Source organism: Cetorhinus maximus, chromosome 5 (genome assembly GCF_964194155.1).
Source record: "Cetorhinus maximus chromosome 5, sCetMax3.hap1.1, whole genome shotgun sequence".
NCBI classification, from domain to species: domain Eukaryota; kingdom Metazoa; phylum Chordata; class Chondrichthyes; order Lamniformes; family Cetorhinidae; genus Cetorhinus; species Cetorhinus maximus.
In genome coordinates, this window is record NC_135883.1 from 170,249,469 (window position 1) to 170,277,420 (window position 27,952).

General features: G+C 45.1%; 1 protein-coding gene across 1 annotated transcript in view; it reads right to left on the reverse strand.

Moving 5' to 3' along the window:
- The window catches only part of LOC144681152 (dynein axonemal heavy chain 8-like), a 1,929,890-nt gene that overhangs the window by 1,096,180 nt on the left and 805,758 nt on the right, over window positions 1-27,952 (reverse strand). Inside the window, exons 29-31 of the mRNA XM_078542879.1 lie at window positions 21,344-21,406; window positions 16,603-16,703; window positions 2,418-2,555 (exon numbers count right to left, since the gene is read on the reverse strand). Coding sequence (XP_078399005.1) covers window positions 2,418-2,555; window positions 16,603-16,703; window positions 21,344-21,406 — 302 coding nt within the window. The remainder of the gene's footprint in view (window positions 1-2,417; window positions 2,556-16,602; window positions 16,704-21,343; window positions 21,407-27,952) is intronic.

Below are 27,952 nucleotides of genomic sequence, written 5' to 3' on the forward strand. Positions count from 1 at the left end.
GCATAAATGGATCCTTTTCTGATTGGCAGAATGTGACTCTTGGAGTCCCACAGGGGTCTGTGCTGGGGCCTCAACTTTAACGATTTACATCAATGACTTAGATGAGGGGAGTGAAGACATGGTAGCTAAATTTGCAGATGACACAGAGACAGGTAGGAAAGTATGTTGTGAAGAGGACATGAGGAGGCTGCAGATGGATATGGATAGGCTGAGTGAGTGAGCAAAGATCTCGAAAATGGAGTTTAATGTGGGAAAATGTGAAGTTGTTCACTTTGGCAGGAAAACCAAAAAAAGCAGAGTATTACTTAAATGGAGTATGGCTGCATAATTCTGAGGTGCAGAGGGAACTGGGTGTTCTAGTACGTGAATCACAAAGTTAGTATGCAGGTACAGCAAGTAATTAAGAAGGCTAATGGAATGCTATCCTTTATTACGAGAGGGATTGAACATATAAGTAAGGATGTTATGCTTCAGTTATACAAGGCATTGGTGAGACCGCACCTTGAATGCTGTGTGCAGTTTTGGTCTCCTTATTTAAGGAAGGATGTAAATGCATTGGAGGTGGTTCAAAGGAGGTTTACTAGATTGACACATGGAATTAATGGGTTGTCTTATGGGGAAAGGTTGGACAGCCTGGGCTTGTTTCCACTGGAGTTTAGAAGAGAGGGTGATTTGATTGAAGTACACAAGATCCTGAATAGCCGTGACAAGGTGGACGTTGAAAGGATGTTTCCTCTTGTGGGTGAGTCCAGAACTAGGAGGCACTGTTTTAAAATTATGGATCGTCCTTTTAGGAAAGAGATGAGGATAATTATTTTCTCTCAGGGGGTTTTTGGAACTCTCTACCTCAAAGTGGTGGAGGCAGGGTCATTGAATATGTTTAAGGCAGAGGTAAATAGATTCTTGTTAGGCAAGGGAATCAAAGGTTATTGGAGTTAGATGGGAATGTGCAAATTGAAATGCAAGAAGATCAGCCATGATCTTATTGAATGTCGGAGCAGGCTTCAAGGGCTGAATGGTTTATTCCTGTTGCTATTTCTTATGTTCTTCCTCCAGCTTTACTCCTTCCCCCCCCCCTTACTACTTCCTCCACCCTTACTCCCTGCCCTCTCTGCACTCCTTCCTCCCCCCCAGACTCCTTCCACTCTCTGCACTCCTTCCCCCCTCTGAACTCCTTCCTTTAAATCTTCCACCCCCTGCCTTACACTTACCTCCCCAGTTGTCATCTTCTTCCCTGATAACCCGTTATCCTCTCCTCCCCCATACTCCCACCCCCCTCCCAACATCACGCCACTGACACCTTCCTTTCCCATTCCCAACCACACCCCCCCGACACCTTCGTTCCCCCTTCCCAACCTCACCCCTTGGACAGTTTCATTCCTCCCTCCCAACTTCACCCCCTGACACCTCGTCCTCTCCCAGTCAATCTTACACCTTCCTCTCCTATCCCCTTGGCCATTATCCGATGTGAGTAACAATGGTGACTTTCCAACTTCCATGAGCCGCTTCACAACAAAGCCATATCCATGATAATCCACCCAGCATACCATGGACGTTCCTCAAGTGTCCCTTTTCTGTCGGGCCTGAGCATCTTCTGCTCCTCATATGTCCTCAATGTGAACAAGACCCTGGTGGTAAGTCCCAACTTCTGCACATCACAGTTGTCAAGATGTTTTCTGCACTGGTGTGTTTTCCCACCGACGTGGATGGACGATCCAGCAGGGGGATGAGTCTGGCAGACTGGCCTTGTAATAATATGCTGATGTATTTCAATGAGATTCCCAAGGTTTGATGGCGAGGAATGTGGCCCGCCATCGACAGGCTGAGCGGATGATTGCAAATGTTGTGAAACTGATTTTTGGCTTTCTCGCCACATTGTCCGCTCACGCCGCCAAACACACCCGACGTCAGCAGGCACAGGAAATCCCGGCCATAAAATTGTACAAATACTTTAGTTAAAGGGTTCTAATTTTAAGGATGTTTTTGTTGAATCAGTTACTTGATGTTTTTCATTGCAGTTGATTTTGTAGAAAATTTACAAAAATACATTAAACTTAAACATTACTAATACATTCCATTCTTTTGTATTCTGTTTTGATTAGTAAATTATGTTATTTCTCCCACTACATAAAAAAAATCAAATTTATTATTTGGGGCTTGGTGATAGATACTCACCAAGCCCAAAACTGTGAGCTAGCTCACATGTTAAACTGTCACATAATTAAGCATCATGAGTTTTGTAACATCACAGGTCACATATCAAATCTCCAAGAATATATCAAACCAAACTTAGCAATGCTATGCTAGGTGCCATTGGTTTAGCCTTAACAAAGTATTCTTGAATTGAAAGTTCTAAAAAATATATGGTTTATCAAATAGCTTAATTGGTTGAACATAAGCCAATCTAATTCACTAACCTATTTTGAAACTCCGAGAGCTCAGCATTAATCTTCTCAATGTCTAACTCAGTCCAAAGCACATCATAGTAACCATTAATATTATTCATCACTGCATCATACAGACTATACAATTTCTGCAGCAGCCCCAGCTCTTTCCTGGAGAGAAAACAAAAACAGCAGCAGCAATTAATAACAAAGCAAGAGGTCTACATTCTACTGATTTCTTAGGTGCTTACATGTATGAGCAATTATGTTATGTTTAATAGTCTAGTTAAAAGGTTGGTAGGGTAGTTGACTCAGCTGACTGTGTGACAGTAAATTGTCAATCACCTGAAGCCTGGTTAGGGCCTGAATATGTGTTGATTGCTATTTGAAGCTTAACTAGTGTGTCATCTTAGCTCTATTTAAGAAACGATCTATTTAGAAGCACACTACAGTGTGCTTGCACGCGAACAGAGGAGAGAGCTCATCGTGAATGAGACACAGCCAGAATGAGTGTGGGTATTGGCAATTTGGTGCACAGTGGGAATTCGGGGCAGAGGTGCTCTTTGCATTTTTTCTTTGCTATTCAACTTCTTAAATCTTCAGAGAATGGTCTTGCACTGCTGCAGCAGTAGAGGCTATAAGGGAGAGAAATGACTGGAAAGCAGTGGGTAAGGTCGGGTAAGTATTTACTACTTTTATCGCTTATAGTTTAAGGACTTTTGGTGGTTTATAGTTTGTGTATTCTGTAGTAATGAGGATCAGGAAAGAAGGACCCTAGAATAATTGATTTAAAAGGTTTAATTAAAGGGATAGGTCATGGCAGGAGAGCTCAAAGCCATGGTGTGCTCCTCATGCTCTATGTGGGAAGCCGGGAACATTTCCAGTGCCCGGGACCAGCATGTGTGCAGGAAGTGTGTCTAGCTGCAGCTCCTGAAAGCTCAGGTTTCAGAGATGGAACAGCGGCTGGGGACACTGTAGAGCATCCGGGAGTCAGAGCATCGTGGATAGCACATTTAGAGAGGTGGTCACACGCAGCTGAAGGGATTTGAGGAAGAAAGGGAATGGGTGACCACCAGGCAGTCCAAGAGAAACAGTTCAGGAGTCCCATGGGGTCCCGCTCGCAAATCAATATTCCATTTTGGAGGCTGATGAGGGTGTAGGTTCCTGCAGGGAGTGCAGACAGAGCCTAGCTTCAGGCACCACAAGCAGCCTGTCTGTACAGGAGAAGAGGAAGAGAAGAAGAGCAATAGTAATAGGGGATTCTATAGTTAGGTGAACAAATAGGCACTACTGTGGCAGTCAACATGGCTCCAGGATGGTGTGTTGCCTCCCTGGTGCCAGGGTCTGGGATGTCACTAAACAACTGCAGGGCATCCTGAAGGGAGAGGGTGATAAGGCAGAGGTCATGGTACATGTTGGTACCAATGACATAAGTAGAAAGAGGGAAGAGGTCTTGCATCAAGAATTCAGGGAGTTAGGCAGTAGACTGAAAAGCAGGACCTCTCGGGTTGTAATCTCTAGATTACTCCCAGTGCCACATGCCAGCGAGCACAGAAATAAGAGAATAGTGCAGATGAATACATAGCTTAAGAGTTGGTGCAGGAGGGAGTGGTTTAGATTCCTGGATCACTGGGACCGTTTCTGGGGAAGGTGGGACCTGTACAAGCGGGACGGTCTGCATCTGAACCAGATCAGGACTAACATCATTGCAGGCAGGTTTGCTAGTGCTGTTGGGAGGAGTTTAAACTAATTCGGCAGGGGGAGGGGACACAAAATGTTAGCAGAATAGGGACACATCATAATGCAGTAAAACAATCAAGTCAGAGGGAGTACAGCTGCATTAAGTTTCAAGGAGTAGGGCAAGGCTGGGTGGCCTCTACATTAATGCCAGGAATATTACAGGTAAAATGGAGGAGTTAAGGGTGAGGATTGACACGTGGAATTGTGATATAGTAGTCATCACAGAGACATGGTTGAGGGAGGAACAGGATTGGCAGCTCAACATTCCGGGATATAGAATCTTCAGGCGAGACAGGGGAGGGGGCAAAAGAGGAGGAGGTGTTGCATTATAAGTTAAGGAGTCAGTTATTGCAATAAGGAGAGATGATATCTTGGAGGGGGCATCGAATGAAGCTTTGTGGGTAGAGCTTTGGAATAAAAAAGGGGGGCAGTCACATTGTTAGGTGTTTATTATAAACCTCCAGATAGTCAGCGGGAAATTGAGGAGCAAATATGTGCACAATTTACAGAGGTGTGTAAAAACAATAACAATAGGGTAATTATATTCGGTGATTTCAACTTTCCCAACATTAATTGGGATAGACATAGTGTTAAGGGCTTGGATGGAGTGGATTTCTTGAAATGTGTACAGGAGAACTTTTTAGGTCAATATGTCGAGGGTTCAACAAGGGACGGTGCGTTGCTGGACCTAATTCTGGGGAATGAAGCCAGACAGGTGGCTGAGGTGGTGGTGGGGGAGCATTGTAGTGACAGTGACCACAACATGGTACATTTTAGGCTTGTTATGGACAAAGAAATAGACAAGTTGCAAAAAAATGTTTTGTATTGGGGAAGAATGGATTTTAGTAAAATAAGACAGGATCTGGCCAAGATAGACTGGGGACATCTACTTGTGGGGAAATCTACAGAAGAGCAGTCGGGGGCGTTCAGAAAGGAAATGGGGAGGGTACAGGCTCAACTTGTTCCCTCTAGGGTGATAGGAAGGAGTAACAAGCCCAGAGAACCATGGATGACCAGAGATATTCAGGTTACAATGAGAAGGAAAAGAGAGGCTTTTAGCAGGTACAACGGGAGCAAATCAGCGGAAGCATTAGTGGAGTACAGAAAGTGCAGGGTGGAGCTTAAGAGAGCAATTTGGAGAGCAAAGAAGGGTTATGAGAAAGCTCTAGCTGGTAAAAGTAGGGAAAGTCCCAAGATATTCTCTAAGAATATCAATGGGAAGAGGATAACCAGGGAAAGAGTAGGGCCCATAAAGGACAAAGGGGGCAATCTATGGGTGGAGCCAGAGGACATCGGTCGAGTGTAGAACTAATACTTCACATCTGTCTTCACCCAAGAGATTGAGGATGAAGGTATGGAACTCTGGGAGAGAGTCTGCGAGGTTCATGAGCAAATTGATATCGGGAGTTACAAGGTATTGGAGGTGTTGGCAGGTTTAAAAGTGGATACATTTCCAGGTCCGGATGATTTGTGTCCCAGGCTGCTGAGGGAGGCAAGGGGGGAGATCGTAGGAGCTCTGATCCAAATTTTTAATTCCTCTCTGGCCACAGGGGAGGTGCCAGAGGACTGGAGAACAGCTAATGTGGCTCGGCTATTTAAGAAGGATTGTAGAGATAAGCCAGGGAATTACAGACCAGTGAGTCTCACGTCAGTGGTAGGGAAACTATTGGAGAAAATTCTGAAGGAGAGAATCTATCTCCACTTGGAGAGGCAAGGTTTGATCAGGGATAGTCAGCATGGCTTTGTCAGAGGGAGGTCATGTCTAACAAATTTGATTGAATTTTTTGAGGAGGTGACCAGGTGATGTGATGAGGGTAGTGCAGTTGAAGTAGTTTTTATATGGATTTCAGCAAAGCCTTTGACAAGGCTCCACATGGGAGACTTATAAAGAAGGCAAATGCACATGGGATACAGGGTAATTTGATAAGGTGGATTCAAAATTGGCTTAGTTGTAGGAGACAGAGGGTGATGACAAAAGGATGCTTTGGTGACTGGAAGCAAGTTTCCAGTGGCATACCACAGGGATCTGTGCTCGGACCCTTATTATTCGTCATTTATATAAATGACATAGATGACTATGTGGGGGGGTGGGATTAGTAAGTTTGCAGATGACAAAGTTTGGCCGGGTTGTTAACAGTGAGGTTGAGTGTCTTGGGCTACAGGAAGATATAGACGGGATGGTCAAATGGGCAGATAAGTGGCAGATGGAATTTAACCCTGAAAAGTGTGAGGTGATACACTTTGGAAGGAGTAATTTGACAAGGAAGTATTCAATGAATGGCATGACACTAGGAAGTTCTGAAGAACAAAGGGACCTTGGCGTGTGTGTCCATAGATCTCTGAAGGCGGAGGGGCATATTAGTGGGGTGGTGAAAAAGGCATATGGGACACTTGCTTTTATCAATCGATACATAGATTACAAAAGTAGGGAAGTCATGCTGGAGTTGTATAGAACCTTGGTGAGGCCACAGATGGAGTACTGTGTGCAGTTCTGGTCACCACATTATGGGAAGGATGTGATTGCACTGGAGGGGGCGCAGAGCAGATTCACCAGGATGTTGCCTGGGATGAAATATTTAAGTTATGAAGAGAGGTTGGATAGACTTGGGTTGTTTTCGTTGGAGCAGAGAAGACTGAGGGGCGACCTGATCGAGGTGTACAAGATTATGAGGGGCATGGACAAGGTGGATAGGGAGCAGGTGTTCCCCTTAGTTGAAGGGTCAGTCACGAGGGGACACAAGTTTAAGGTGAGGGGCAGGAAGTTTAGGGGGGGAATGTGAGGAAAAGCTATTTTACCCAGAGGGTGGTGACAGTCTGGAATGCGTTGCCTGGGAGGGTGGTGGAGGTGGGTTGCCTCACATCCTTTAAAAAGTACCTGGATGAGCACTCGGCACGTCATAATATTGAAAGCTGTGGGCCAAGTGCTGGTAAATGGGATTAGGTAGGTAGGTCAGGTGTTTTTCACGTGTTGGTGCAGACTTGATGGGCCAAAGGGCCTCTTCTGCACTTTGATTGTATTAAGGTATTTATTCACAAAATAAAATATTTCATACATAAGACTACAATTAGTTAATGCTATAACAGCTCCTAAAATTCCTAATTAACCTGATTCCCAGTTACTCGCCCACTTTAAGGCAACAGACCAAAATAGATTTTAGATTTTAAAGAAAACCAGCAAGTTAACACAGTACCCACTTGACAGTGGAATTCCGAATGGCCTTCTCCAACTTCAGTTACTGGACACAGCCGACTTATGCACAAATGGCTGGAGGCTTCTTGAAGGCTGTTTCACACACTCCTGTTAGATCTTACATTGCCCTCTCCACATAGCCTTTCATTCTACCTTATATATATTTCTCTCTTTATATGTAAATTCCCTTTGTTTCATATATCTTTGGAATGGTAGCTTTCCCATAATATAAACACTTTCATGTTACCAATATTGCAGTAACCTTTGGGAAAAATAAACACACTCCTTAGCCTTGCTTATCTGACTAGTTGTAAACAGACTAACATGTCTTTGAAATCCAAAAAATCACTTCACTTATCTGAAAATGCAAATTCCCTTCACACCTTACATGCTAATACAGCATGCCTGTTTATTCATTTGTATTTCAAGCACATTTCTACACCTAGGTTCTTTTGATTATTCCAAACTTGCAGTCTACCTGACACCAAATGTAATTATATCACACAGACAGTCCCAACTATACTCACACCCCTAAACCTACTTTACAATTAACCAAAAAAAATTATGAAAATTATTATACTTTTCTAACACTGGGAACATAAAAAGAAAACACTGATTGTTTGGATGAAACTGATAATCAAGTTAAGAACTGCCACAAAAGAAAACTGCTGCATAGGCAGCATGGCTGGGAAACAAAGATGGATATATTGCTAAGAAATCATCCAACGAGAGCAAAAGTAACCTGCAACAGAAGCTTCATAGAATGCAAGGTGCATGGTGGACCACATAAGCTGGAGATCTACAAGCCTATGCTGATCAGAGGACAAGGGGAACTTTTTATAAAGCCTGGAGACTCTGCGTGGTCCTCTCTGATGTGGCTACTCACCTGTTCTTACACTGACAGAAAATCTCACCTAATGGACAGGAAGGTTATCAAAGAGCACTGGGCTGAGCACTTTAGGGATGTGCTTAACTGCCCACTCACTGTAAATGGGAAAGCTCCAGGCCGACCCAAGTGTGAAACCCTGGACAGCAAATCCTCTGTTGTGGAGGTTGATAAAGCGATCAGACCCCCTATCCTCAAGGAGACTCCTGGCTCAGACAGGATCCCAGAAGAAATTTATAAATCTCGGGAACCCCAGCTAGCCGTCAAACTCATACTATCATATCACAGAATGTGTGATCAACAAACTATTCTCCAGGAGTTCAGGGTGCCATGATTGTTCACATGTACAAAGGAAAAGGACACAAATCTATGCATGACAACCACAGGCGTAATCATCCCAGATTTGCACAAAGCACTGTAGCAGGAGGGAAGAAGGACATTTTACCTACCGGCTGCAATGGTGGGTTTTCGTGCGGTATCTTCCTATTCCTGGCCCGTCCCACCTCATTAACAATGCATTTCCAGGAAACATGCTGGATTGCTGACTGGTGTCTTCTGATTCACCTGCCCCACCGTGACCTCAGGCCTTCAGTAATCCGGGCACCATATTTAAAGGGCCACAAAAGAAAACTGCTGCATAGGCAGCATGGCTGGGAAACAAAGATGGATATATTGCTAAGAAATAGGCTTAGCTAGCACTCTCTAAGGGATCGGAAGCTTCTGCAAAATAATGGCTGCCAAATGAAGGAAACATGCTGCCCTCAAATTTAGCAACGCCTTCCTCAGGCGCCTACTGGATGCAGTGGAGGCCCGCTGTTCTGGGCAAAGGTCAGCGAGCAAGGTCACCAATCCAGCATGAGACGCTGTAGCAGCAGTGGTCAACACCAACACACTTCAAAAGAGGACAACCACCCAGTGCCGAAAGAGGATGAACGGTCTCCTTCGTTCTGCCAGGGTAAGTCACTCTTCTCATCACTCTCAACTCACACGCTCACAAACCAATCACACAGGGACCTCACTCATTGCCAGTTGAAGAGACATCACCATTCACTCTCTCACACACACCTTCATCTGCCCTGCGGATCGTGTCCTCATCCCTTCCATGGCATCACTCACTACCCACAGGTGCCAGGCATCCTTCTCATCTGGCCTAGCAGGTGTTCTGCTTACACTCTCCCCATCTGTATTTATCCAGGACAAGTTGGCACAGAACAACAGGGAGAAGTCACAGACTGGTGGAGGAATGCCTGACACCAAGGTCCTCACAGACTTTGAAAATAGTCATCCAGCTGGATAGCAATGGTCTAGACTGTTTCTGTGCTGACGTTGAGGTCGGCAGTGCTCAATCAAGAGAGGATCCAACAGTACAACATCCATCAGACAACCATGCTATGAGTCACTTCCCCTGTTCCACAGTTGCCTGTCATGTACTATCTCTCCTTTCCAAGCACACTTGAGAAGCAGCTGAGGGAGCCCATGACCCAGGTGCCTGACTCAAGCCCTGAAGACACCACGGAAGAAGAATCTGATGACACCCTAAATGAAGACCCGTCACAGCGCTCGTCCACACCCTCCACCAGCGCAGGGATACACACCTTGGTGGCACCTAGTTCTAGAGTAGCCTCAGGGTCACAATCTGGTGAGCACATCACACTGTCTGATCCACAGTAGGCAGCGGCATGCCAGGTTTCTAGCGCTTGGAGGACTGTTAGAGGCCAGAAATCTGCTGAGTCCGAGTCCAATGATGAACTTCTGAACTTGGCCGTACCTCAGTTGCTAGAGCTGCAAAGGCAAGCTTGGGAACATCAGGAAGAGATGTCCGCTGCACTCCTCAGATTGCAAGGCACGATGGAGGAGTCCGTCTGCCTTCAGGCTGAGGCGATAGCGCAGACATGCCACCGCACCGAGGTCAATACTGGTAGGATGGCAGCCACCATGGAGACCTTGGTCCAGGACATCGCTTATGTACTGCTGCATGAGCTGAACTTCATCGCTGACACCATAGTTGGCCTCCAACATGACAGAGGTGTGGGGCAGCTTGATCTCACTCCAGCTTCCCCTTCTCTTCAAGGAGTCAGCCAGGGGCTCTCAGGCACCCATAGGAAGGAGAATCAGCAGGTTCACATCCCAGGGCCATCCACCCAGGTGACTCTGGGAGTGTCCGGCCCAACCAAATCCCCTCTTCCTTTGACTCCAGCAGTTCCAGCTCCACAGGCCGAGGAGGGTGCCACTGCCACACAGCAGGACCCTGAAAGCAGGCCATGGCCCTCCAGGTCTCTGTCCTCCAGGTCTCTGTCCTCCGGAGGATGCCCACCAAGGTCATCACAGACAGTGCGTAGCAGTCAGCAGGCTGCCTCCACCTCCGCTGTGGATGTCTGGGGAGCACCAAGAAGTAGCAGCAGGTTTAGGAAGGTTAAGAAGATGTAGGTGCAAAGCCTGAGCATGGGTGTTAATCACTTGTACATACTGTTCACTATTGTCAATAAACTCCCAAGAATGTTTCCTTGCCTATGGCTCCTTGTTATGATGAGCGGTGTTCGTGTCACTCAGATGTGAAACCTTGGTTCCTGCACAAGATAAACGGTGGTGTCTCAGTCCAGGGCCTCTTCCCTACGCAGACTCTAACCTTCAGACCAAAGTGATGGTCTGGCTTCACACTCACTGGACACATTAATGATACCTGCACCTCGTTGGTGCTTTTCATTGCTGCTTGAATGTCATGGGCAGGTGTCAGTGTTCTATCATTCTCTCTGTGTGCTCTCAGCAACTTTGAGGTGGAGCTGGCCCCCACCATCTCTTCAGCATCTGTGACCAGTGACACTGTGCTCCTGAAGGGGTCAGGGGCTGAAGGCTGATGAAGGATCAAGTGCATTTAAAGTTTCACGGCTGTGTCTAAATTGTATGACCGTGACCACAGAGTGCAAGTGAGCTCCCCTCAGCCAGACAGGAGTCAGGCATTCACAAAGGCAATGTGAAGATCTATGGAGTGTCCTCACTGCATTTCGTCATAATCCTCGACTATTTGAACCTCTGATGCGACTCCATGACATGGGCCTGAGTGCTGAGGGTGTGTGTGCTGCCATTAGCCACACAGGAGTCAAACGTTCACAGATGCAAGGTGAGGCTGTCAGGACTGTCCTCAGTGCATCTTGTCATCATCCTCCACGAGTCTTTTGGCTATGAGGGCCTCCCAAGCACATCTGTCTTGTCTGGCCAGTTCGATGGCCTCATCGCCAGCATCCTCGTTTTCGAGGAGCTCATCATCCTCTTCGACATCCTCCTCATCGCAGGATAAGTGCAGCTCCTCAATCTGCTCCTCAGCCAAGTCCTCCCCCCTTTACAGCACCGATTTGTGGAGTGCGCAGCAGGCGCAATGATGCATGACACCCTCTGGGGACCGTATTGCAGTGCTCCACCAGACTGTCAACGCATCAGAACATCATTTTCAAAATGTCTATGATTTGCTGCACCAAAGTCCAGGTCACAGCATGAGTCTCATTATACCATCACTCTACTGCAGTCTGAGGCTGCCACATGGGCACATCAGCCACGTCTTCCGTGGGTAGCTCTTGTCCCCGAGGAGCCAACCCTGCAGCCTCTGCGGACCCTGAAAGATGTCAGGGATCTGGGAGCTGCTGAGGGTGTAGGAGGTGTGGGCGCTCCCTGAAATCATGCGCAGACCTGCAGGATATGTCCTTGGTGGTCACACACCACAAACATTCAGCAAGTAGAAGCCCTTGTGGTTGATGTTGTTGACTGCTTGTTGCCACAGAAATCTAAATGCCACATGAGTACAGTTGATGACACCTTGCACCTGTGGGAAACCTGAGATCTGCGCAGATCCCACCACTCTTGCTTTCTGGCTTTCCTGATCCCGGGTGAAATGGACAAAGTTCTGTGCCTTCGCGAAGATGGCATCCATGGCCTCATGGATGCATTTGTGTGTGGAAGCTTGTGTGATTCTGCACAGATCACCTGTAAGGAGCCACTAGCGTAAAAATTGAGCGCCAAGGTCACCTTCACGGCCACTGGCAGTGGATGCCCTCCAGGTCCCTGTGGTGTCAAATCCTGCAGCAAGTGGCATATGTGACCAGTCAGTTCCCTAGACGTGCGCGGTCTTTGGCGACATTGGTTCTCAGTCATCTGCAGGAATGACAGGCGTTGTTAATAGACCCTGGGTCTAGCGAGGTGCCTACGAGCGACAGGTCACTGTCGATCTTCAGCTTTGTGCACAGCAGGCCCTGCTGCCCCATTGTCTTGAGGGAGATGCTCCTCCCTTTGCCGAGCCAGGCGCCTCTGCTGTTCTCATCTTCTTCTCTGCTCCCTATAAACCATGAGGCATACCACTAAATCACCAGGCTCCATGATCCTGGTGTTCTCCTCCTGCAGGATCGAAGAGAAAGATGTGTGGATTAGCATATGTGCCCTAAGAACCTCTCTTGCTTAAGTCTGAAGGCCCCTTCAAGCATGCAGGAGGATGCTGGCCACCTTTTGGATGGCCAGTTTTTTAGTGCACTCATTGACTGTCCAAAACCCCACTCACCTCCACCCCACTCCATTTGACTGATTGGCAGCAGCATCAGCCATTGGATTGCATGCTTTTCTCTCAGGCACGGGCATTGTCCTAACATGCACTGCAAGGCTGCACTGTTAGCTTGAACCATAATGGACATTGGTACAAACCTTAATAAAGACATTGCAAGGGGCTGTGAGTGCTCCCACCAGTGACTGCGCCATGGCCGCCTTTCACAAGGGGATTGTACTACTTGTCCAGTCGGCCAATTGTTCTGTTGCCCCCTAAAACACACATTCATTTGCAGTCTGTGCCTGAGGAGTGAAAAGTTTTGGAGCATTTGATGGTACTTATGTGCTTTTGCGTTGCTTGAATGGGCAGAAAATCTTCAGAGGCCTGACTCCAAACATGTCAATGGAGCTACAGCTGAATGGTCTCAGCAGCGTAAGAATGCTCACTTTTGACAAGCTTTTCCAAGTGCGTGGCCACTTCCCTCACCAACCTCCCCCCATCCCCCCGCACCACCTCCCCCCACCCCGGCATGTGCTTGAGTATTTCATTCAGTCTGTGCCGCCTTGCCCCACACCCCTGGCCTGACCGCATTGGAGCCCTTGCCCCAGCACCGTACTGAAAGCCGGCTGGGAAAAAGTAACTTGCCTATGCCCCTGGCGAATGCGTGATGCCTCTTCCTTGATGTCCTACGAGCTATGCTCGCAAGCACTGTGCAAGGTTGTGTGCACTCACCCCCGAGTTCCCCACGAAGTTCAGGTCACAAGGTGCACGCCTTTTAAATGCAGTGGTGAAGCATGCTGTTCTGAAGTCACACCGACATCGGCGGTAAATTTGACGTGGGGAGATGATTCTGTCAAGCAGGGCTTATAATTAGATGCAAATGTATTAAAATGATGTTCCCAATGTACGGCAGCAGGAAACGCAGCCCGCTATTGATGTAGAGCGGACAATGGCAGACTGGTTTTAAGACAGCGTGAAACCGATTTTTGGCCTTCTTGCCATATTGCCCCCCATGACACCTGACGCCAACAGGGCCAGAAAATTCCAACGCACAGAAAAATCTTGCTGCTTGTTATCGCTGGTAAGACTCTTGCCAAAGTCCTACTCAATAGACTGCTAAGCCAGAAGGCAGAATGTGTATTCAAATACAAGAGAAATGCGTGAACAACAGATGGGACTGTACATTTGTTGGCCTGGCAAAGGCCTTCAGCAATCTAAACAGAGAGGTCTTGTGAAAAATCTTAGCCAAACTTGGATGTTCTCATAGAGCTATGAATCTGATATAGCAGTATCACCATGGAATGATGGCTAGAGTCACTGATGGCGGTAAACATACTGATCCCTTTGACGTAACAAGTGGTGTGATGCAGGGGTGTGACTTGGCTCTCATGCTCTTAAGTAAATTCTTTGTTGCCATGCTTTCTGAGGCAATTAATGGAATATACATCAAATTTAGAACAGATGTCAGCCTCTTTAACCTGAGATGAATGAAATCCACAATTAAGGTATCAGGAATGATCGTACGAGAATTGGTGTTTGTTAATGATTGTGCCCAAGTGTCACACTCACTCTGAGCTTGGCCTTCAATGGATCATGGACAATTTTTCAAAAAGTGGCTGATTAAGTAGCTTAAGGATGATGAAGGTACTCCACCAATCACCACCAAACTCTGTATATACTCCACTGACTATAACTATCAATGAAGGCAAGAAATAATTTTAACTATCTCGGCAGCACACACTCTAGAAATGTCTACATAGACAGCGAGGTAGCAAATAGAATTCCAAGAGCAAGCTTAGCATTTTCCTGCTTATGCAAGAGACTGTGGAGGAAACAGGATATAAAACTTATGACGAAACAAATCAGTGGTAACACCTATCCTCCTATATGCCTGAGACATGGACTGCCTACTCTAATTAGACAGGTTCCACATGAGATACATTCAGAACATCATGGGCGTCAAATAGGAAGATGAAGTGCCCAACATTGAAAGAGCAGAAATGCCTGAAATCGAAATATTCATCATCAGCTCGGAAGGAGTGGTCATGCAGTACATATGATAGATGATAAAATCCCCAAGGTAATCATGCATTCACAACTTACACTTGACACCGATTGCAAGGTTGGCCGAGGTTGTAAGGACTCCTTGAAGGCAAACCTCAGAAAATGTGGCATGTCCGCATGAACAGTGGAAAAGTGCAAAAGAAAGGGCTATCTATGGACTGATCACAAGTAGTGGCATTCCCTTCAAACAGCAAAGAATACAGGTAGCTAATGATAAAAGGCAGGCTAGAAAGATAGGGCAGTCCCAACAAAGTCAGATAATTCATTCTTGTTCACACTGTGGAAAGCCATATAGGTCTGCAGTCAGACTCTACAACCACATTAGAACACATATCAGATGTCTCTAAGTACACAAGAAACAACTATCTTCAACATCAAAGGGAAACGGATGACAATATTTCAAAATTAAAACAAAAAAACTACTGCGGATGCTGGAAATCCAAAACAAAAACAGAATTACCTGGAAAAACTCAGCAGGTCTGGCAGCATCGGTGGAGAAGAAAAGAGTTGACGTTTCAAGTCCTCATGACCCTTCAGCAAAACTGAGTAAAGTTAGGAGAGGGGTGAAATATAAACTGGTTTAAGGTGGGGTGGGGGGAGAGAAGTTGGGGGGGGGGGTGGTTGTAGGGACAAGCAAGCAGTGATAGGAGCAGATAATCAAAAGATGTCACAGACAAAAGGAACAAAGAGGTGTTGAAGGTGGTGATATTATCTAAGAAAATGTGCTAATTAAGAATGGATGGCAGGACACTCAAGGTACAGCTCTAGTGGGGGTGGGGTGGAAAGACTGACAGGATATTATAGTTATAGATTTAAAAATAATGGAAATAGGTGGGAAAAAAAAAATCTATATGAATTATTGGAAAAAACAAAAGGGAGGGGGAAGAAACGGAAAGGGGGTGGGGGGAGGGAGTTTAAGATCTAAAGTTGTTGAATTCAATATTCAGCCCGGAAGGCTGTAAAGTGCCTAGTCGGAAGATGAGGTGCTGTTCCTCCAGTTTGCGTTGGGCTTCACTGGAACAATGCAGCAAGCCAAGGACAGACATGTGGGCAAGAGAGCAGGGTGGAGTGTTAAAATGGCAAGCGACAGGGAGGTTTGAGTCTTTCTTGGGGACAGACCGCAGGTGTTCTGCAAAGCGGTCGCCCAGTTTGCGTTTGGTCTCTCCAATGCAGAGGAGACCGCATTGGGAGCAACGAATGCAGTAGACTAAGTTAGGGGAAATGCATGTGAAATGCTGCTTCACTTGAAAGGAGTGTTTGGGCCCTTAATATCACCACCTTCAACACCTCTTTGTTCCTTTTGTCTGTGACATCTTTTGATTATCTGCTCCTATCACTGCTTGCTTGTCCCTACAACCACTCCCCCCACGCCCCCGCCCCCCCCAACCCCTACCTTAAACCAGCTTATATTTCACCCCTCTCCTAACTTTACTTAGTTCTGCTGAAGGGTCATGAGGACTCAAAACGTCAACTCTTTTCTTCTCCGCCGATGCTGCCATACCTGCTGAGTTTTTCCAGGTAATTCTGTTTTTATACTTCAAAATTACCTCTGCCATCTTAAAACACTTGGTGACGTGCTAAGGTAATGAATATGTCACACAATGCAAGTCTTTCTTTCTCCTAATATGTCTGGGCCAACTCTTTGAAAAAGTTGTCCAGTCCCCACTAATGCTTTTCCTCAAAAGCCCTGTAATTCCAGTCTCACAAAAGAGGATCCCTATACATGTGAGTTCAGGGCATTCCTGACAGCAGTAGAATTTATATGGCCAGATATAAATTAATGCAGTGCTTTTCTGTGACAAATGCAACTTACTTATTTTTCTGCAGTATTTCATAGTCTTGGATTGGCAGTCCAAATAAACGTTCTCCTGAAGAATATGTCACAAGCTTCCTCCATAACTCATCAAACCAGCTCTGAAACAAATCACAGTTTAGACATGAAGGTCACAAGTAGTGTTATTTATTTTTTGTGTTATGTACAGGATTTTTCAACATGAATGAAATCTTTATAAGCTGCATTTTCTCACATGCCAATCACATGCCGTGGTGTGCTCCTCATGCTCCATTTAGGAAGCCGGGAACATTTCCAGTGCCTGGGACCAGCATGTGTGTAGGAACTGTGTCCCGCTGCAGCTCCTGGAAGCTCGGATTTCAGAGCTGGAACGGCAGCTGGGGACACTGTGGAGCATCCGCAAGTCTGAGAGCATTGCGGATAGCACGTTTAGAGAGGCGGTCACATCGCAGCTGAAGGGACTTGAGGAAGGAAGGGAATGGGTGACCACCAGGTAGTCCAAGAGAAACAGGCAGGTAGTTCACGAGTCCCCCGGGGTCCCGTTCACAAATCGGTATTCCATTTTGGAGGCTGATGAGGGCGCTAGTTCCTCCAGGGAGTGTAGACAGATCTAAGGTTCTGGCACCACAAGCAGCCTGTCTGTACAGGAGGAGAGGAAGAGAGGAAGAGGAATTGTAATAGGGGATTCTCTAGTCAGGGGAACAGATAGGCGCTACTGTGGCCGTCAACGTGACTCCAGGATGGTGTGTTGCCTTCCTGGTGCCAGGGTCCGGGATGACACTGAACAGCTGCAGGGCATCCTGATGTGGGAGGGTGATAAGTCAGAGGTCATGATATGTGTTGGTACCAATGACATGGGTAGAAAGAGGGATGAGGTCTTGCATCAAGAATTCAAGGAATTAGGCAGTAGACTGAAAAGCAGGACCTCTCAGGTTGTAATCTCTGGATTACTCCCAGTGCCACGTGACAGTGAGCACAGAAATAGGAGAATAGCGCAGATGAATACGTGACTTAAGAGTTGGTGCAGGAGGGAGGGTTTTAGATTCCTGGATCACTGGGACCTTTTCTGGGGAAGGTGGGACCTGTACAAGTGGGACGGTCTACATTTGAACCAGAGCGGGACTAACATCCTTGCGGGCGGGTTTGCTCGTGCTGCTGGGAGGAGTTTAAACGAATTTGGCAGGGGGAGGGGACATAGAACGTTAGCAGAATAGGGACACATAATAATGCAGTAAAACAATCAAGTCGAAGGGAGTACAGCTGCATTAAGTTTCAAGGGAGTAAAGTTAATGTCAGGAGTATTACAGGTAAAACAGATGAGTTAAGGGTGAGGATTGACACGTGAAATTGTGATATAGTAGTCATCACAGAGACATGGTAGAGGGAGGAACAGGATTCACAGCTCAACATTCCGGGATATAGAATCTTCAGGCGAGACAATGGAGGGGGTAAAAGAGGAGGAGGCATTGCATTATTAGTTAAGGAGTCAGTTACTGCAGTAAGGAGAGATGATATCTTGGAGGGGGCATCAAATGAAGCTTTGTGGGTAGAGCTTTGGAATAAAAAAGGGGCAGTCACATTGTTAGGTGTTTATTATAGACCACCAGATAGTCAGCGGGAAATTGAGAAGCAAATATGTGGTCAATTTGCGGAGTTGTGTAAAAACAATAACAATAGGGTAATTATATTTGGTGATTTCCACTTTCCCAACATTAATTGGGATAGACATAGTGTTAAGGGCTTGGATGGAGTGGATTTCTTGAAATGTGTTAAGGAGAACTTTTTAGGTCAATATGTAGAGGGTCCAACAAGGGATGGCTCAGTGCTGGACCTAATTCTGGGGAATGAAGCCTGACAGGTGGCTGAATTAGTGGTGGGGGAGCATTTTAGTGATAGCAACCACAACATGGTACAATTTAAGCTTGTTATGGTCAAAGAAATAAATAAATTGCAAAAAAATATTTTGGATTGGGGGAGAGCAGATTTTAGTAAAATAAGGCAGGATCTGTCCAAGGGAGACTGGGAACAGCTACTTGTGGGGAAATCTACAGAAGAGCAGTGGGGAGCGTTCAAAAAGGAAATGGGGAGGGTACAGTCTCAACATCTTCCCTCTAGGGTGATAGGAAGGAGTAACAAGCCCAGAGAACCATGGATGACCAGAGATATTAAGGTTACGATGAGAAGGAAAAGAGAGGCTTTTAGCAGGTACAAGGAGAGCAAATCAGTGGAGGCATTAGTGGAGTACAGAAAGTGCAGGGTGGAGCTTAAGAAAGCAATTAGGAGAGCAAAGAGGGGATATGAGAGAGTTCTGGCTGGTAAAAGTAGGGAAAATCCCAAGATATTCTATAAGTATATCAATGGGAAGAGGATAACCAGGGAAAGAGTAGGGCCCATAAAGGACAAAGGGGGCAATATATGAGCCAGAGGACATCGGTAGAGTGTTGAATGAATACTTCACATCCATCTTCATCCAAGAGAATGAGGGTGAAGGTATCGAACTCAGGGAGAGAGACTGCGAGGTTCTTGAGCAAATTGAAGATGGGAATGACAAGGTATTGGAGGTGTTGGCAGGCTTAAAAGTGGACAAATATCCAGGTCCAGATGATTTGTGTCCCAGATTGCTAAGGGAGGCAAGGGAGCAGATCGCAAGGGCTCTGACCCAAATGTATAATTCCTCTCTGGCCACAGGGGAGGTGCCAGAGGACTGGAGAACAGCTAATGTGGTTCCGCTATTTAAGATCAAGGAACTACAGACCAGTGAGTCTCACATCAGTGGTCAGGAAACTATTGGGGAAAATTCTGAAGGAGAGAATCTTTCTCCTCTTGGAGAGTCAAGGTTTGATCAGGGATAGTCAGCATGGCTTTGTCAGAGGGAGGTCATGCCTAACAAATTTCATTGAATTTTTTGAGGAGGTGAGCAGGTGTGTAGATGAAAGTAGTGCAGTTGATGTAGTTTATATGGATTTCAGCAAAGCCTTTGACAAGGTCCCTCATGGGAGACTTATAAAGAAGGCAAATGCACATGGGATACAGGGCAATTTGATCAGGTGGATTCAAAATTGGCTTAGTTTTTGGAGACAGAGGGTTGGATAGACTTGGGTTGTTTTCTTTGGAACAGAGAAGACTGAGGGGCGACCTGATCGAGGTGTACAAGGTTATGAGGGGTATGGACAGGGTGGATAGGGAGCAGCTGTGCCCCTTAGTTGAAGGGTCAGTCACAAGGGGACACAAGTTCAAGGTGAGGGGCAGGAGGTTTAAGGGGGATGTGAAGAAAAACTTTTTTACCCAGAAGGTAGTGACGGTCTGCAATGCGCTGCCTGGGAGGGTGGTGGTGGCGAGTTGCCTCCATCCTTTAAAAAGTACCTGGATGAGCACTTGACACGTCATAACATTCAAGGCTATGGGCCAAGTACTGGTAAATGGGATTAGGTAGGTAGGTCAGATGTTTCCCATGTGTCAGTGCAGACTCGATGGGCCGAAGGGCCTCTTCTGTACTGTGTGATTCTGTGATTCTGTAAATTGTTGGCGTCAACTTCAACTAATTGAACTTACAAACATATATTTGCACATGATCAGTTAGTAGTGAAATGTAAACACAGAAAGTACTGGAAAAGCTCAGACGGTCTGGCAGCATCTGTGGAGTGAGAAACAGAGTTAATGTCTCAAGTCCAATATGACTCTTCTTCAGAACTGAAATGTAGTTGAACAGTTACAATCAGCTTGAAAATGTATTCCTAAAAAAGGGGAATCTTTTTTTAGCGATAGTTTTCTCATCCCTTCCTCATAATTAACTGTCCAAGTAAAACTGGATTAGGTTCTTCACCCAGTGAAGAAAACTATGGGAATTATTGCTCCTTTAAGAATAATTCATTCTGTAACCACAGTTCGCAATCAGCTAAATTTTCCTAGACCCAATGCCTATGTTGGAGTCTCAGGTGTTACAGGGAATCAATGCACTGAGCTAATTTGAATGCATGGAAAATTATGGGCAGTTTATCTGTGATTTACTGATACTCCATCTGCAACATGCATTGGTGATGCAGAAACTTGAAATGCTTGGCCAGATATTCCTGGAGTTTCAGAAATTTTTTTTGATAAGACACCACAGTTCAATTAATTGTAACATTTAGCAGGTAATTTTACAAGTCCACACTGCCACTTTAAATATTAAACCAAAACTTCTATCACCACAGCTACTGGTGATCCATTCAAACTAATGGTCTGAAAAATGTAAATAGGCAGCTTACTTTTATCTGTCTGTTAATGTACATACAAAATAACTTGGATAAAGCCCAACATAAGCAAAACCTTGAAATTTGAAATTGATGTCAAGTTAGCTTGTTGTAGGAATAAAGAGAAACTGTGATTTTGTATTGGATCTGTATTGCATTATCTGTCAGATAATCAAGCCTCTAGGTGCAGTTCAATATGGAAGTATGCAAAATAATTTGAATGGGAGCAAGAATCAAAAGGAATTCTGTGTTGAATTCAATTCTATACCTTGATCCTTGTAACTGAAAAAGCCCCTGGATCTACAAGTGGGCAAGAAGTGTTGTTTATCAGAAAAAACAAGGACTTCTTTGAACTTTCAGGCAAAAGCTGGCTTCAGTGCACAGACAATATAGGAAAACTGATCCTAACTGAAGTTAGCAAAATATAACAAAATGAGAGACTTTCAAGAATTAATGGCAGAAATTTTTTTAAAATTGATATATTTTTTGAATATTTAATTGCCTTTAACACTTATTATCTTTACTGTTACCTGAAAGATCTGTAATCTGGTGCTGGCTTCTGCAGGTGCAATACCTGGAACCATTGGACCTTCCTAAAACAACAGAATATAATACAATGTTCACAGAATTGTCTGTTATCGCGAAAAGATAATGCATATTTCTAAATGAACTTTAAGGCTGAAATCAAAGAATTCAGATAGTGTTAGAATTGCCAACCAAGGCTGATTTAGTGACTAAAGTTCATTGATATAAACACAAGGGGCCGAATTTTCACCTTGGCGGGTGGGCGCGCGCCCGACCAGCTCGAGCGTGAAATGATGCGCGTTGACATCAGGCGAGCGTCCCAATGACAACACGCAGTCGAGGGACAGTTTGGTCGGCAGGCACACGCAGGAATCGGCAGCACACCAGCCGACAATTAAAAGACCTGGTAAGGCCATTAAAGTAACAATTAAGTTAAATTTTTTGTTGCCCGTCCAACCTTACGGTTGGTGGGCAGGTGGAAAGGCCAAGCAGCCTTTGCATTTTTTTGGAAACCTAATCCATGGGTGGGATGAGGTTTCCAACATCAATTAAAAATAAAATAATTTTTTTCAAATTTCATTTTTAACATGTGACAGAGGGGACATGTTTTATAACATTTTTCTAATCTTTACTTTTTTTTAAACTCTTCATCTCCCTGAAGCAGCTCTGTGCCTCAGGGAGATTCTCAAGCGGCACTCGCGCATATGCGCGAAGTTCGCGTTCGCCGTCCTCCCCCGCCCCCCACACAGGCAGCTGTGAGCGCTGCCACTCGCGTTTCATGCTGGCCAGGCCTTAATTGGCCCGCCAGTGTGAAATCACCTTCCACCTCAATCATGGGCAGGGGTCAGCCTCCCGACCAGCCCCGCCCGCCCCTGCCGAGCCCGTCCAACAAGGGCTAAATTCTGCCCAAGGTAGTTAATTGCCTTGAAAATGAAACATGCTTATGTAGCACTGTGATTGCTTTTCAGAATGTAATTTGTTTTTTCTGACACACTGACATGCTTCAAAAGGTCCCTTATGATTACAAATGATTTCTTTATTTGTTAAAAAAAATAATGCTGGCATCATGATAAAGAGCATTTTATTAAGAAGTATCAGGTTTGTGATGTAGGAAAAGTGCATTGCATCAGAAAACCTGTAATGTATTTGCATTTTAAACACAATATAACATAAAAAAACACCGGGAGCGTTTGGTTGTAACTGCCTAGCAAAAACCAGGGGCAGAATTTTATGTCCCTCGGCTGGGAGCGCGCCCTACCAGATCGGTGTAAAATCACACGCGGTGACATCGGGTAAGCGTCCCAAGGTCATCTCACACTCTCACGATCTTTCAGTCGGCGGGCACGCGCAAGAGTCAACAGCGCACCTGCTGACAATTAAGAGGCCTATTAGGGCCCATAAGCAAATAATTAATCTGTATTTTTTGCTGCCCATTCAACCACAGTCGGGATGAGGTTTCCAACTAAATAAAAAACAAGAAAAAATGTTTCAACTTCATTTCAAACATGTCCCTCTTCATGTGACCGAGTCACATGTGGGGACATGTTTATATCATTCCAAAATCTTTATTTGCCTTTGAACAATTATTCAGCTCTCTGAGGCAGCTCAGGGAGCTTTCAGTGCGTGCTCCCCGGTGCATGCGCAATCTTCCGCGCTCGCCCTCCTCGTGCTCCCACCCCAGCAGCGCTGAACGTTTTAGCACTCCTTTCACACTGATTGGCCACCCAGCATGAACTCGTGGTCGGGGCCGATCGCGGGCGTCGGACATTTTCCTGGCCGCTCCCGAGCCCACCTACTGCACCCACCCGGCGAACAGAAAATCATGCCCCAGATGATAAAATAGTTAAGTGGTTGGGAAAATTTTACTGACAAAAGCCCCTCCTGAATCAGCTGATGCCAACTCTGTAAAGAGCCTACCATTGGGTGGCCAGAATGCCTGCCTCAGTAAATCAGCTTTGTAACTGGGCAAATTGGGATATTACGATGTGCATAGGAGCCCAATTGCCAGTTTGAAACATATTAGATGGAGCGTGCACCATGAACATTCCAAACTTTCAACTTGTGGAACTGAACCCAAAGGGAAATTTTTAAACTATTTTTCTATAACCAGAGGAGCAAATGTTACCTCTGGGCTATGCAAAAGTAGGGCAGAAATCCGACGGAGCCTCAGGATCATGTGCAATATGGCAACGCGACCCTGTGAGTAGTGGCCATTCGGGATGAATTTTCCAGGGGCCAGCCAACTAAGATGGCACTTCTGGGGTTGGCATTCAAGTAAGTGAAGCGGCTGAGCAAGCAGGACCCTGATTGAGAACATAGTAATTAAAGGGGCACTGGCAAAAATCACAGTGGTGGAACTGTGCATGTGGACAGCAAAGCTGCAGAAGCAAAAGGAGGAGGAAGATGGCTAGCAGAAGGAGAAAGGCAAACCCGTGATTTAAAAAAAATGGCACTTGAAGTGATGCTGGTAGCTGTGAGGGTACGTTTTCTTTCCACAGAAGGCCAGCCAACCTCAGGAAACAGGCTTGGCTGGAGGTTGCAGAGAAGGAGAGCTGCTGCTGTGGTGCAGAGGGCCAGTGGAAGAAATGCTCTTGTAGTCCGGCAAGGGGAGTGGATTCCAAGTTTCATATGGCAACGATAAATCTCTAATCTCCATAGCCTTGTTTGAAGTTCCCTATTGCCAGAGAAAAAGTACTAGGAAAATTAAGGGGTCTAAAAGTCTCACCACCACCCCCGGACCTGATGTCTTGCATCCTAGGGTCTTAAAAGGGACTTTCTTTTTTATTCATTCATGGGATGTGGGCTTTGCTGGCTGGGCCAGCATTTATTGTCCAAACCTAGTTGCCCTTAAGAAGGCGGTGGTGAGCTGCCTTCTTGAACCGCTGCAGTGCATGTGGTGTGGGTACACCCGCAGTGCTGTTAGGAAGAGAGGTCCAGGAATTTGACCCAGTGACAGTGAAGGAACGGCGACATATTTCCAAGTGAAAATGGCGAGTGGCTTGGAGGGGACCTTCCAGGTGATGGTGTTCCCATTTATTTGCTGCCCTTGTCCTTCTAGATGGCAATGGCTGTGGGTATGAAAGGTGCTGTCGAAGGAGCCTTGGTGAATTCCTGCAGTGCATCTTGTAAATGGTACACACTGCTGCTATTGGGCATTGGTGGTAGAGGGAGTGAATATTTGTGATGGGGTGCCAATCAAGCGTGCTGCATTGTCCTGGACAGTGTTGTTGTGTGGCCTTGTCACCTATTTGTAGTGTGGCCTTGCCACCTATTTGGAATAGAGTTGATCTGCAGACAGCTTTCTAAGTGGAAACATTAGGTTTATTTTCAATACAGCCAGCAGCAACTACACTGGTGCTTTCAACTCCATCTCTATCTCGACACTGACTTTGGAGGTAGCCCACATTGCTAACACATTGGTTTACATCACAGTACTATTCTTAAAGGTACAGAACAAATTTTAACAGAACTATGACTATGACAGACAGTGTCAAGTTTCTTGAGTGTTGTGGGAGCTGCACACATCCAGGGGAGTATTCCATCACACTCCTGACTTGTGCCTTGTCGATGTTGAACAGGCTTTGGGGAGTCAGGAAGTGAGTTACTGGTCACAGGATTCCCAGCCTCTGACCTGCTCTTGTAGCCACAGTGTTTATATGACTAGTCCAGTTCATTTTCTGGTCAATGGTAACCCCCAGAATGTTGATAGTGGGGGATTGAGTGATGGTAATGGCATTGAATGTCAAGGAATAATGGTTAGATTCTCTCTTGTTGGAGATGGTCATTGCCTGGCACTTGCATGGTGCGAATGTTACTTGCCGCTTGTCAGCCCAAGCCTGGATATTGTCCAGGTCTTGCTGCATTTAGGCATGGGCTGCTTCAGTATCTGAGCAGTCACAAATGGTGCTGAACATTGTGCAATCATCAGCGAACATCCCCATTTCTGACCTTATGATGGAAGGAGGTCATTGATGAAGCAGCTGAAGATGGTTAGGCTGAGGACACTACCCTGAGCAACTCCTGCAGTGATGTCCTGGAGCTGAGATGGCATCAAACTTTGAAAACTATGATGAGAGCTTATAGTCAAGACTACTGCAAGACTGGGATCGAGGGATTTCATACTTGTTTTTTGTTATTAGGAATGTTCCTAACGAGTCAACAGGGTTTAGTCCTTTTGAATTAGTCTATGGTCATGAATTAAGGGGACCACTTAAGTTGATTCAGGAGAAACTAGTGGGTCAAAGTTCAGAAACTATTCCCTTGGATTATATGACAAATTTCAGAGAAAGATTGAACAGAGCATTTGAGTTAGATAAGGAACATTTAAAGATATCTCAGCAGATGATAAAGACAAGTGCAGATAAGAGGGCAAAAGCTCATAGTTTTGTTGCTGCAGAGGTGTTAGTATTGTTGCCAGTGCCAGTGTCAGGCAAACCATTAAAGGCAAGTTTTAGTGGGCCTTATAGGATTGAAAAGAGACTGAGTGAAGTAAATTATTTAATAAATACTCCAGGTAAAGGAAAGAAACAGAGGGTGTGTCATGTAAACACGCTTAAAAAGCACTTTGATAGGAAAGATAACCAGAAGGAGGTATCAGTGGTAGATAAGAGGTAGAAATGAAGGATTCTGAAAGTGACTTTCCTCTAATTAAATTGGACAATGATGGGGTACTTAAAAATGTAAATGTAATATTGAGTTACCTTCCAGGCAGGTGTCAAAGTGATTTGGAAATGCTAATGCAGTCATACAAAGCTATTTGTGGGAATAAGCTGAGAAAAACAAATTTAGCTACTCATGATGTAGATGTAGGAGATTCCATTTCAATATGACAACATCCTTAGAGATTAAATCCAGTAAAATTAGCCCAAGTGCAAAACGAAGTCAAATTCATGCTTCAGAATGACATAATAGAGTCTAGCTGCAATAACTGGAGTTCACCTAATGTGATGGTGCCGAAGCCGGATGGAACACAAAGACTGTGTGTGGATTATCGAAAAGTAAATGCAGTGACAAAAGCAGATTCATATCCTATTCCACGGTTGGAAGATTGTTTTGAGAAAGTGTGGTAATCAGAGTTTATCACAAATACTGACTTGCTGCGAGGATATTGACAAGTGCCGTTATAGGAAAGAGCAAAAGAGATATTGGCTTTTGTAATATCAGGTGGACAATATCAGTTTAATGCTATGCTATTTGGTATGAAGAATGCACCAGCAACATTTCAAAGACTGAAAAACAAAGTAATGGCCGGACTGAGTAATTGTGCTGTTTATATCGACAACTTGATAGCTTTCAGTCAAATGTGGGAGGAGCATTTACAACATCTGAAAGAACTGCTTGATCAACTGCGAGAAGCTAATTTGATGATCAACTTGGCTAAGAGTGAATTTGCAATAGTGCAAGTTACATATTTAGGCCATACTGTTGGACATGGTCAGGTTGCCCCACGAGATGTGAAAGTAAAAGCCATTATAAATCTCCCAGTGCCTACAACAAAACGGAAAGATTTTTTTATTCACTCATGGGATGTGTGCATCACTGGCTAGGCCAGCATTTATTGCCCATCCCTAATTACCCTTGTTCAGACAGCTGTGGTTTTGGAGTCACATTTAGGCCACACCAGGTAAGGACAGCAGATTTCCTCCCCTAAAGGGCATTAGTGAACTAGATTTTTATGACAAACAGTAATAGTTATGACTTGTAATTCCAGATTTTTATTGAATTCAAATTTCACCGTCGGCCATGGTGGGAGTTGAAACCAGGTTCCCAGAGTATTAACTTGGGTCTCTGGAATAATAGTCCAGTGACAATACCACTATGCCATCATCTCCCCAGATGATTTCTAGGCATGAGTGGATTTTATCGGAAGTTTGTATCAAATTTTAGCAGTATGGCTGCTCCATTGGCTGAACTGCTAAAAAAGAACAAGAAATTTCAATTGACACAGGAGTGTCAGAGTGCATTTGACAGTTTAAAAACTGTGTTGGCTACTACACCAGCACCTAATTATGCCAAGAAGTTGGCAATTGATGCAAGTGATTTGAGTATTGGTACTGTGTTGTTACAAGAAGATGAAACAGGAATTGAAAAGCCAGTAGGATATTTTTCACAGAAGCTGAATAAACATCAGAGAAGATACTCAACCATTGAAAACGAGACTCTAGGTCTGGTGTTAGTGTTGCAGCATTTCAAGATTTATGTTGCAAGCAATTCTTCAGAAACAATTGTTTACGCAGACAACAATCCTTTAAAATTTCTGGTTAAATTTTGAGACCGGAGTGTAAGGCCGTTCCGATGGAGTTTATTACTGCAACTGCTTAATTTGTAGATTATACATGTGGCAGGATGGGAAAATTTAATTAAAGGTCTGTTGTTAATATTTAAAGTTCAAAGAATTGAACATTTAAAACATGGACAATGGACTGAAATGGCCTCAGTTGATACAAAGGCTTTGTATACATTGTCATGTTAATGCATTTACCTAGTAGTGTAATAGTTTTGTGTATATAAGTACGTATAGAGGAAGAGGATAACCAGGGAAAGAGTAGTGCCCATTAGGGACCAAGGCAGCAATCTACGGGTGGAGCCAGCGGACATCTGTAGAGTGTTGAACG